This window comes from Antennarius striatus, chromosome 21 (assembly GCF_040054535.1).
Source record: "Antennarius striatus isolate MH-2024 chromosome 21, ASM4005453v1, whole genome shotgun sequence".
In the NCBI taxonomy this organism is placed as follows: Eukaryota; Metazoa; Chordata; class Actinopteri; order Lophiiformes; family Antennariidae; genus Antennarius; species Antennarius striatus.
This window is the reverse complement of record NC_090796.1, coordinates 5,811,936-5,824,362: the sequence shown is the minus strand read 5'-3', so window position 1 is coordinate 5,824,362 and position 12,427 is coordinate 5,811,936. Positions and strand designations below refer to the sequence as shown.

General features: G+C 41.9%; 1 protein-coding gene across 2 annotated transcripts; it reads right to left on the bottom strand.

Annotated features, from left to right (window-relative positions):
* Positions 1-186: 186 nt before the first annotated feature.
* Positions 187-12,064, bottom strand: zc3h7bb (zinc finger CCCH-type containing 7Bb). 2 transcript variants are annotated; one of them, XM_068305538.1, is made up of 21 exons: positions 11,824-12,064; positions 10,946-11,007; positions 10,799-10,835; positions 10,327-10,524; positions 9,756-9,914; positions 9,417-9,557; positions 9,290-9,332; positions 8,962-9,203; positions 8,498-8,792; positions 7,718-7,776; positions 7,495-7,594; positions 7,133-7,294; positions 6,811-7,016; positions 6,625-6,725; positions 6,332-6,513; positions 6,164-6,243; positions 5,556-5,821; positions 5,349-5,454; positions 4,716-4,824; positions 4,220-4,353; positions 187-3,920 (listed from the first exon to the last, which is right to left on the bottom strand). In XM_068305538.1, the coding sequence occupies exons 2-21, from the start codon at positions 11,002-11,004 to the stop codon at positions 3,885-3,887; spliced, it is 2,715 nt and encodes a 904-aa protein (XP_068161639.1). In that variant the 5' UTR covers positions 11,005-11,007; positions 11,824-12,064; the 3' UTR covers positions 187-3,884. The 2 variants fall into 2 exon arrangements, with proteins under 2 accessions (XP_068161639.1, XP_068161640.1); XM_068305539.1 differs by having other exon boundaries at positions 8,962-9,200.
* Positions 12,065-12,427: the final 363 nt, after the last annotated feature.

Below are 12,427 nucleotides of genomic sequence, written 5' to 3'. Positions count from 1 at the left end.
TAAATTAGCCAGCATTGTGTCAAACGTGATCCATAAAGGGTGCACTTATGTCAAAGGCATAAATATCAGATCATGCTTATAGCATTACAATAGAAAACATCTGTAATCAAAAAAATAGAAATGCATCATCAGGTTTCCTAGAAAACAAATATGCATTTCAATAAACATGTGACACAAGTTTTTCTAAAACAGTCCATTTATTAAATGCTTTCAAGAGATTTGGTCCACTTGTGTGATCATGAACTTCCAACCAGGGAGGAGAAAAGTCAAGGAGATAAAACAAAGCATAAAACAACGAAATGTAAAAATACAGTACAAAAAGGCCTTTTTCCCCCCACTTATTATTACCCTGGTTTCTTTAATCTGAGTTGTTGCAAATAATTCAAATAACTAATATTTTCTATTTGATTGATAACCAATAAATTAAGATTTTTTTGTGTGGCTGTGTGGGTTCTGCGCTGGGAATCAAATGACACCAACATCCTTGAGGGGAAAGAAAACCATCGTCATTTAATTTGAGGCAGGGGGCATAAAACACAACTGATGCCCAAAAGCCACTGATCTCAGGACGCAAAAATAACTAAGTCAAGAAATGTATAGGAAACGGCTCCATACGGTGTCTGTATACTCATAATGAGAATATTAGCTGTATTACGGCCAATGAGAGATTGGGCATAGGTTGGAGATGTCTTACACTGAACAAAATATTCTGAACTTACTATGACTGTGTGATGAAGAGCATTTGCATGTGTAGCACTCTCCAAGATGGGAACATCACTGACCACAACACTCTTCCACAGCCAAAGACAAAAACAGCTTCACCATCTCTTATCTAAATTACCTTGTAAGAGTGTCTAAGTATTATAATAGGTATCAGGTATCATATACTGTTTATAGTAGGGAGGATTATACAATAGGGGTATGTATTATCTTATAGGTGAAGTATATTGAATAAGGCGTTATACGGGAGTATATAGGCTACTATGTATGCATTTGTGATTCAATTTAACCACAAACTGCACAGAGCAGGCAGTGAGCATCAAGTTCTGTTGTAGGATCAACAAAGGGGAGCCAGTCAACAATGCATTTACTGTCAACGTGTCCTCATCCATTATCTTTAACCTTTTTTTTTTTGTCAATGTCCAAACAATGTTCAGGCCCCAAAACAAGACAAATATATAACAGGCCTGCCATACGCTGTAAGTTGTCCTGAACTTTAAACAAACTACAGCTTAACCCTGACATCAAAACCTCAGATGAAACGTCAGAAGCTGGATGTGTTCTGCTCACTGCCGTCCAGAGCTGTGCACTGCTGCATACACAGATGCATATTTACGGTCAATTATTATATTCATACATGGATGGATACATATATAAAGAAAATTATACATTGCATTTAACATACATATATCAATAGCATATAGAGCAGAAATAGAAATAGTCAATAGATAGCAATCATTATCGTCATCATATTCATTATAATACTAGAGTAGTAGGTTCCCTCAGAAATGCTAATACCTAGGCTGTTCCAGACAAGGACTCATCATCAGCTATCCTCTAAATCGCTGCTGATCGACCAGAAAAACTGACCCAAGACCAGATTTTAAGATTAACGTCAGCTCATCATCATTTCTGAAGGTAAAACATCACTTTCTTTACACTTCAATGTTTATCTCCAACTGATCAAGGTTCTGGTTGAGTGTTTTATCTATTGTCTAGTAGTTGTGTTTAATGATCTTACTGAGCTAACATTGATCTGGGTCTACTTGAGTGAACTCCGCCCCACAAAAAACCCTCTCTCTTTCTCAATCTGGGCGACAGGTTCTGTTCAAACTCAAAACAAACTGTGATGCAACCCCTTCGTAAAACCCCCCATCTGGAACAACCCTCATAGAAGAAAAATTATAAAATAAAAGAATCTTTTAAAAAAAATTCACTATAGTCTAGTTCAGCGATACATGTCATATAGCAATACCTCAATAACAAGAAGAATTCTATGTAATTAATACAGATTTCAGATTATATTTATTAAGCTTAACTGCTAAGTTATCAATTATTAGTAGTATACCATTATTTCAAAATATTTATAGTTTGTGTGTATATGTATCTGAATATAGACATAACTCCATTGTATCTCCATTCATATTAAAGGCTAGAATAAGATGGCAATCCTGCCTCCATATATATTTGTGTGTGTGTGTGTGTGCGCATTTGTTTTGTGTTGTGTGTTCACGTGTTGTCATAGGCACAATGATGGGTGTGAAACATTTCCCTGCCTAAAGCTAGCAAGTTGGATTGTAAAGTATGAGAAGATCACAGGCTTCCATTTAATGGCTGTAGGGGTGGAACTAGTTTCCAGTGAATTAATGACCCCAATTCAACTGAAGAGGCATTGTGCCTTTACTTTGAAATATTCTCACCATAAACTATAGAAAAATACACTCTTCATAATTTTCATTTGTCACTATTCAGTCAATTCCATTGTTTCAGACTTAAAATGAATATCATCCAGACATCTTTTTCTTAAATTATTACAAATCTTCTATGTTTTCTTTGCAACTTAAGTCTTCCCCAAGGTCACTAATTTTACCGTTCGCCAGTCGAACTGAGGTCATCATTTATTAATGGACGTCTATGGTCTGAACTGATCTAGAAAGCATCTCCAGCTGGAAACCTGTGTGTAGCAAATGTTTATCTGCATCCATCTCAGTCAGCTGCTTCCTGAGCTTTGAGTACTTGTAGAGTGTGTGTCGCTTTGGCAACAACTGCTGCGCGCCGCAGGTACTCGAGCATCATGTGACTTCTTTAGATCTTTTGTCCCATTTGTGTGAACCTGAGAGGAGCTGACATTTTCCACGTGACTTGACTCTCCTAGATTTCATCAAATAGCAAGTACAGTGTTTATACGTGAGCAGGTGTATGTGTGTGTGTGTTCATCTTATGCAAGATTTGTAGGTATGATTACACGGCCCAACAATTAAAAGGCTTTTGTGTTTCTGTAAAAGAGGGGAGGAAGTTGTCCCGTTACATTAGCTTGTTTTGGGGCATTTCAATATACGTACTTGCATACATTCCACAACCACAGCAGTGATTTAAATGACTAATCTCCTAGTTCTAAAGGCCCATACAGGCGTTACATTCATAGCATTCTACCAATATGGCAGACAATATGACAAGGAAGTACAACTGCCCTTGGAAGAAAAAGAAATTATCCCTAGAGAAAGATTTTGACCCTCACTTTCTTCCCATTAATGTAGGAGGGAGGAATTTGGTTGTTGCACAGCTCAAGGAAGAGTGTCCACCTCTTCCGATAATTTTCACTTCTATCTTTCTCCTGGCATTTAGCACTCCAAATTTCATTTCAAAATAGGTGAGTGCTGCACTGCAATTTATTGTCACCAAGCAAAATTTTAAGAGCTGCGACCAGCGCGCTCAACCTACACCTGCTTCAGTGCTGCCAGGAGAGAAGGGAAGGAAAACAAATAGGAAAAAAAAAAAAAATAAAGTGGAAAGACACTCCGTTCAATAATAATAATGGGCTTTTTTAGTCAGATTAAAACTAGTTGTCTGTGTAATAGTTGTGGTGTGATCAGTCGTCCTGTATTTTAACCTACAAAGCTTTCTTTTAATTGGTGCCTGTGATTTGTGTTATCTGGTGTGACAAAGTGTGTGTGTGTGTGTGTGTGTGTGTGTGTGTGTGTGTGTGTGTCTATGTGGGGTAATCCATCTTGCTGTGTGTCAGTCTGCTCTCACACTGCTGGCTAGATGCTAGAGGACATCAGACTGGTTAGATGAGTCTGTTGGGTTGTAGCTGGTGTAGCAGGCCTGTCTCCGTCTCCCTATGCAGATCAGTGGCGATCAGCTGTTTGTTTGCTCAGAGACGCTCACAGATCGTCTCCGTCTGACAACCGCTGGCCTCCCTGAAGCCATACACAAACACAATAATCACCAATAATCATTTTGATTTGAGCAAACAGAGATGTGTGTCAGTTACTATAAACTCACAGCAAAACATTTCATAAACATTCAAAGATAATTCAAATTTTAATAAACTGCTAAGAAATTATTTTCATTTAAGTATCAAATACAAATATGACAAGCACTGTATGTTACTTAAATAGACATCTTTTATTGACACAATAAATTGCCAATTCTCCTTATCCAGGCCAGTGATGGGGAGGTACCAGGTTTAACTGCTGATGCTAGCGTTAGCACTCACCATGCTCTCTGTGTAATCTGCTGATATGGTGACCTGCTTGTCCTCAGGCGGCGGGGTCACAGCAGAGCTATCTGTGCGTCTGCTCTGATTGGTGAGCTGCAGCCACAGTTCGTACATTTGTTGCATGTCTCTCACTGCAAAGGTCAGGAGGACAAGACAAAGAGAAGATGACCTCTGGAACCTTGAATTGTGTTTACGTAAGGAATTTAAAAATCAACTGATGTGTGATGGGCAAAGTGACACAGAGCAAACTTGCCAAAATAAAACACATTTTTTTCTTCAACATTTAAAATAAAGCTGCAACTAGAATTTCTCAATCACAATTTTAATTAATTTGAAAAAATGCCAGATTAAATTTGAAGTGGAAAATATTTCATGTGTTATAAATCTGCAGATCGATGTGTGAAGTACAGGTAATCTCTTTTGTCTGTCATGGCATGTTTCAAAGCTCTCAATGCACCAGTGTGTAAACACAGTAATAGAACCAGGAGCTTACAGCTGTTGTTCTTCATGTACGTCCAGACGTCTCGCTCCTCCAAACTGTGTGCAAACGAACAATTCCCAATATAGTGGCACTTCTTCTGCTTCATCACATGCACACACATCTGGATGAGACACAGGCCGAAAGGAAATTGTTTAATGAAAAATTTGTTTTTACAATGTTAAATGTTCCCACATTTATAAACGCGTTCATACATTGACTTTCTTTTAATGTCAATGTTCAGTGGGAATTCCCACAGATACTCTGACACCTATTACAACAGACAGAATAAATCGACAAAGACAACAATCCTGCTCATTCTCTTTGTTTAAACAGCATCACCAGACACATGGTGTCTGTGTAAACTATCACATTGTTTTAGTGTTAAGTCCGGATTAACTGCTTTGGGAAATTAATGTTGCAAATCCTACTGGTGTGATTTAGGGTAAATACATTCATTTTTAAAGTTGCTCTAAATAAAATGATGTAATATCTCACAGTGTTCAGCATCAACATGTCTAAAAGACACCGGCAGCAAGAGAATAATTACCCACACAAAACAAAACCTATCCTTAATGGTAAATTCCTTGCATTTTGACAAAAGCAGGTGAGTGGAAAGGTGGATTTCAGGAGGAAGGAGTAACTCACATCGTATTGCTGTGGATAGGTGCGGGAGAAGGGCAGAGGTCGAACAACAACCCACTTCTTCTTCTCAAATGATTTCACCAAGAGGACTCGACGCTCCTTCGTCCAGCTGAGGGGACACAGTGAGATGGATTCAGACAAAAGTAAGAAGCATGAAGACCAGTAAAGAGCAGTTAGGAAGCAGGAACACGGCTGAGAGAAAGGCCTCACCTGTGTCGTGCTTTGGCTGTGCAATACTTGAGGTTCTTGTCGGGCTCATTGACCTGCCCTTCTCTCCAACACTGGCCACACACAAACTTCATTTTCAGGTTGAGGGGACGTCCTCTTCCTGCTGCCACCCCAAAGCCTCCCACACCCATTCCACCCACTGGGCTCATGCCACCTCCACCAATCCCATCTCCCCCTACTCCTCCGCCAACCATCCCCCCCATTCCTCCTGCAGCCATGCTGCTGCTCGGGTGTGGGATGTGGGCAGGCTGAAAGACAGGAGGGGAGGAATGAGAACTGTCCGAACAGACGCATGCGGTCGTTTTTTTTAAAGAATGTTGACTTGTGATCCATTCACACATGATTCATGTCAAAGTCAGGTATAACAACCTCTGTGCCGCACTAGCAGATCTTTGATAGTTCACAACCTTGAGAGGAAAAACCATACATTTCTGTGCACTTCATACTCTCCAGGTAAAGTTTCTTGTTGAATGAAGAGAACTGATTTACAGTGCATCAGATGAAACACTATGTGGCCGTCCTCAACCTGAAGTAGGGAGGGAGCTCCATACATCATCGTCAAACTATCCCAGTGCTGTTCCCCATCTCACCTTCTGCTGCTTCTGTGCATTCTGCTCCAGCCGCTGCCAGTGTCTTTTGGACTCCTGCACCATCTCTTCATGGGTGATACCTGAAGGAGATATTGGAGAGCATCTTAAATAAAAATCTATCAGTGATTCTTACCTTGAAAAGATCAGTGACATGTGTTTTGTACTCACCGGTGTCCTGTTGCAGGACCCAGCATTTGAGCTCTATGACGGAATGGGCGAAGGAGCAGCTGTCCTCCCGCTGGCAGCCGTAGCGAACCTCATGGCGACACACGTCAAACTGGCAGAGAGGGTGCAGTGGACGCACCTTACTATAACGGACGTTGGCTGACCTGACCACATGCACCAGGCACCTGCAATGGACAAGGGGGTACAATCATTTGACAACAGAAGAAAATGAAATCACATTTAAAAGTATTTATCTCAGTTTTTTCACGGAGACATTCAAGCTCCATTCCACTCACTTGTTGTCATCAAACGGGTGTCGAGCTGTGAGGTTTGAGCAGACCGCTAAGTTTTCTTTGCAGCGTTTGCTGATAATTCGAGGCTTACTGTCGAAACATTCCTGTCAAAAGAGGAAAGAAACATAATTTATCCTAAAATGTTGAAAGATGAACAAGAACAAAGGAAAAGACAGACTTCAGTCTCACCTCACAGAGGAACATGAACATGCCCATGTGGAGCTGCAGCAGCCTGGTGACGCTGAGCGCTCGGCGCTCGGTGCTGCCCAGCGGATCAAACAGGAGCTCCCGGCTCAGCGAACCCTTTCTCTCCTGTGTCCACACGTCAATCTCCTCCTGACAGTAAGCAAATGTGCAGTTCTCCCCATACTGGCACTCCTGACGCTCCTGCACCTCTGCATGATTCGGGCAGAGAAAATGTAGAACATATGTACAATATTTCAACAATTCTCAAAACATTACTTCCCTTCCTCCTCAAAATAAATAAATAAAGGGACATATGATTGCATACCTTTACAGAGTACAAATGCCCCAAGGAAGTTGTTACGAGCAGGCCGTGGCCGGATCCTCTTCCAAGTGGGATCATCTGTGTTCTTGAGGCGGCACAGCAGCACATCCCTCTTGCAGCGATGTGCTGCCTCTGGCTGATATTTGTAGTCCATCACTCGTGGACCTAAGGAGGAAAGGAAATTTTTAAGACAAACAAAAAAAACCCCAAAACACTTTTTAAGGACATCAGTTAGCTCAAACACAATGAAAACATAGTTTTGCATAACAAACAGAAATGACATGCCAGTGCAAAAAAGAAGCAAAGAATAGTTGATCAGAGCCTAGACAGAAATAGTTCCTCAGAACTCTGTGACTTGGACCAACCTATTCTGCTGTAACAGGCATGACAAGCCTGTCGAAACTCATGTGTGGCAGCCAGAGGATTCCTGGAGAGCAGAGACAGGTTGGTTCCCGCTGGGCCATTCTGAGGAAGAAGCGGACACACAAATCTGACATGAAGAAGAGCTACAGACATACAGCAGCAGATAAGTCATAAATAAAATCTAACACCATGATGTGTCATGGTGTGTGTTTGAATGTTACTCACTGCATGTGCAGCACTGTGGTTGCGCATTCCAGGGATGAAGCTGTGACACACTCGCCCCCCTGAAGCACAAGATACAAGGACAAAGATGTGAAACAGTAATGATGCCAACTCACACACTGCAGTGTTGACACACATTCAAGGTAAAGGCCAACTCCTTAGGAGTAGTGGGACCAAAGAAGGAGCCAGCTAAGACATTGCATTGGGCAACCCATTTCACTTTACTAAACTTTTTAATTATTGTGTTTATCTCACTGGCAGCCAATGACATCTATAGACGTCAACTACAGTTTTCAACGCAACAGTTGGTGGACCGTCTGCCGGAGCTTGTCAGTGAAAATCAGGATTCTAATCATGGAATTTAGCGTCATGACGACTGATCCAGTTACGGAACTGAGGATGGCGAATCAGAGGGAGATGGAGAAGTTGCAAAAGCTTACGATGTAACGTTTGCGTATGTCAGAGGTCACACGTGAACAACACTTTGTCAGCCTGGGTGAAGCATCTTGCGATCGGTCAAGAACAGAAAAACAAACAAACAATAAATGTCGGGAGCATCAGAGAAAGTCACCTGAAGGAGATCAATTACTACAAAGCCCTGGCAGCCAATGAGTTAACATGAACAGGTTAGGTTTAACAGTCACTGACTGAAGTCTAACATATCCAACACACTGCATCATTCCGTCATTTAACTGATATGACATCCCAACAGGATCACAGGGTAATATTTTAAATTCCCTAAATCTCTTCATTAGATGAACAGATGTTTAACCCTTTGCTCACCAGGGAGTGTGTACTCCGACAGAGAATCCAGCCCACCAGCAGCGACTCCCATCTTCCCTTCTCCATCTGTGGCCCCTATGGGGAAGCCTCCCAGTGCGTCCTGCGCCTGGGCTGAGCCCTGGTCCCGCTGGCCTAGTGATGAGTAAGACTCTAGGGGGGGCATGTCATTGATTGAGGAGCTGAAGAAGGCTGGAGTAAGCTGGGGCGATGGGGCCGGAAGGTTTGGGGAATATGATGGACGGAGACCCACTGCCGTGTTTGGGAGGTTAGTGGGGATAGCACCCTGGACTGGTTTCTGGACAAGGAGACACGGGGAGAGTCTAAGTCTTTCTGCTCCTCTTCTGTTTAAAATACAAATAACTACAAAAAAGCAATTTTAACATTCACAAAAAGACAGACAGAAATAAAACCAATTTGAGTTTGACAAAAGGGAACAGTGTCCTGGTCATCCATCAATTACTCACCTCGATAACTTTCTTGGGAATGCACTCGAGCAGACTGTCCAGCTCATCTTTGATGATGCTGCTACTGCATTCGTCCATGTGCTCTGACACAGGGACGGAATATGGCATGGGTAGCAGGGCCTGGCTGCTGGGACTCTCCGACAGGTCAGTGCAGGGGGTCACCACCGGCGTCGCCGGATCATCACTGACTGGGATCGGTGTGGCCAAAGGAGCGGGGATGCACTGTGCACTAGACATGTCTGCTGAAGGGGATGGAAAATACAAATGAATATTGGAAAACTGATGTGATGATGGGAACGTACAGATGTGCTTGGTTTAGCCAAAATACCTGGTCCAATGTCACCAAGAGATTCTAGGCCATTGGAAGACAACTGAAGACAAAGAGTAAAGAAATAAAACAAGATCAGAATCTCTATGAGTCACCAGTTACTCATTACTGCAGCAAAACCACCAACCTCTCCAGTGGGTGGGGTTGTGTCCCCATGATTTTCCCCCTCTGTGGCTGCAGACTCTGTCTGCAGGCTGACGTAAGCTTTACGACCCTTCAGACCCAGCTTGTTGGCCAGATCCTGGGCCAGGTCACTGACCTGTCTGTCCTGGAAAACGAAAGGTAATAACAAGCAGCCCAACTCACCAAAGACATATGTCACTCATGTAAAAGGTAAATGTAAAAGGGACACAATGTAGTCAAACAACTCATATCAATGACTTGAAATACTGACACTGAACTTCATTCTTCTACAGGACTTCTTTACTGTATTTATGCATTAATATTACTAATGTGGATAACATACGTGTGGTGCTGTAAGGAGACATTTGGTTCCACATTCATACGCCTCTCTGAGTCGTCCCAACTCCCTCATACAAAGTGCTTTGCGGTACAAAGCTCTGCGACTGCCTTCCGACACGAACAGTGCACTGTCACAGTCCTGAACGCCGCGTTCAAAATCCCTCTGCAGTGAAAAACATACATTTTAATAAGAAAGAAAAGCTTTGGATATTAAGTGTAATTTTCCACGGAGCAAACAAAGGCATGTAAATGACTGAAACAGGATTGACGAGATGTCACTAGCAAGTATATATTTTATTCTTGTAAAACTAGAAAAAATGAGAATGTAGCACAACTAGGAAAAATGAGGTGATACACAAACAAATTTATATCATTGTTTGCTGTCATTAACAATGATGTAAATTTGGTGTATTAGTCTAAACAGATATAGTGGGGAAGACTCTTACAACCACAGTCCTCTAAAGGCAGGAATGAAGAGCAGATATTTAAAGTTCTTTAAGAGTCTGATCAAAATACAATTCTGCTCTGTTCTATAGCACATCTACAGGCATTTAGACTTTGCTGTGCTTACCCACCGACTGATAATAGGCAGCAGCTCTATTGACATAGAGACTCTCCAGCAGCTCCTGAGGGATAACAAGGGCCTCAGCCTGAGCATAGCGGGCAACACTGATACCCTCTCCATACTGCTGGGTAGCCTGACGCCAGTCGCCATCCCGAAAGCAAGAGTTGCCCTCATCCAGCAAGTTGCACACCAACTGGGTCAAAAATGCCTGAAAAGAACAAGTAAAGGGGAGTTGAAGTTTGATTGAAGGATTGCAGCAGGAGAGAGAATGCATCATACGGTGAAAAGGAGAAAAAAGAGCTAAAGGAAAAAATGAGGTCTAGATAAATCACAAATTCTGTGCTCACATCTCAGTCCATGAGATAACATGACAAACTGTGTTGTTCATAATATTTTATATACATAAACACACACGCATAAATACTCACACACAAATACAGTACACATACAGTACATATACAGTATAAAGTATGAATGCTAACCTCATAACTCTCTGGCTCAGGGAAAGGCAGCGATGACCTGTAGACAGGAAATAATGTCAGTGGTTCCCACACCAGTGTTCATCCCCACTGGTACGTGTTGGTTGTAAAACAGGCATAAAAGTCAACAAACACTCCTTCGTGACTTACTGAATGAAGCTCACTGATTTCTGAATTTCTTCTCTTCGTTTCTGTCGCTCAGGATCCATAATCTAAGAGTTTTTAAGACAATGTCGACTTGTAAGTTTGAATGTCAAAATAGTACACAGAATATCCATTCACAAGATAGGCACCGTGGTGGATAGCATTATGCTCTGAGGCTTTATTTAAAAATTAAAATGTTCCATAACCACTCAAAGCATTTTCAATCATCCTAAACAAGCCGAGGCCTGCGAACAAAACATGGGACTTGCGTAAACGAACAACGGGAACAGCTAACAGCACAGCAGGCGTTCAGCTGACGTAGACCAGGGACGTTAGGATTCCCAAAATAATATCAATGAAATGTTTGATGCCATAATTGCGTCATATTTTGGCAGCAGAAAGGTGACTACGTCATAGAAATGTCACACTTTGACAACGTTTAAAAACCAGGGTATCAACTAAGGCTAGTACTGTACATGATTCAGAGGCATTACAGATTATCAGCTCCAACTAACGTAAAGCCGACAATGTTGCACATAAATACACAACAAACACTGGGCTGTCTGCTGATGGTACTCCTGTTGCGCTAATTGCGTTTACGTGCCGGTAGTCAAGATTAGCCAGCTATGGCTGAATGCTAAAATTTAACTTGGCTATAAAAATGAAGAAAAAAGTAAGCTCTCATAATGGGGTTCTCTGTACTCGAAGTCGCACAAACTATGTGACACATAATGTAAAAATAAAGAGCAATACTCGCTAAACCAACAAATGTGGCAACATTGTTGATCAACAGTGTTAACTAGCTACCCGGTAAGTTAGCTAACTTAATATTCTAATAGAGACGCAGCTAATAGCCAGAGCCCTCCCCTAGCATGGCAACTCACCGAGAGTTAACTTGGTGCGCTTTTCAGGTCAGAGATAGCTTCACAGAACCTTAGTGGGAAAGACAGGGCCAAGTGGCGAGACAACTATCACTCAATACCCAGGTGCATATTTGTACATTTACTGCCCCTGTCATTGGTTTGAGCGCCGAGCACGAGTTACACTGCGCTGCGACCGCTGCTTGACACCAACCCGCTGTCGTCCGAAACAGCTAGCTAGATAACTGCTAATGCTAGCTGCTCGGCCGCTGCAGCGTCGCAACAAGTTTCCAGGAGACGAACGGCCACGAGGGGGCAGCAGAGCTTCGCCTGTAACCCTGCTGGAACGTGAATACGTATTTATATATCACATAAATAGAGCTCTTTCATTCAAAACTGCTTTAATGTAGCTGTATCAGTACCAAACAATTAGTGTGATATATTGCTGATGCAAAATTTCTTTTGTCAGTATGATATACAGCTAGATTATAAGATGCATTTTGTTATTATAGATGGTCGAGATGTTGTTGGTCTCGCAGTGTTTGCCAATACAGTACACCATGTGATGGTGAATGCTTTGTATTGTAAATAAACAATACAAAACTTTTTCTTTCTAATAACTGGTAGT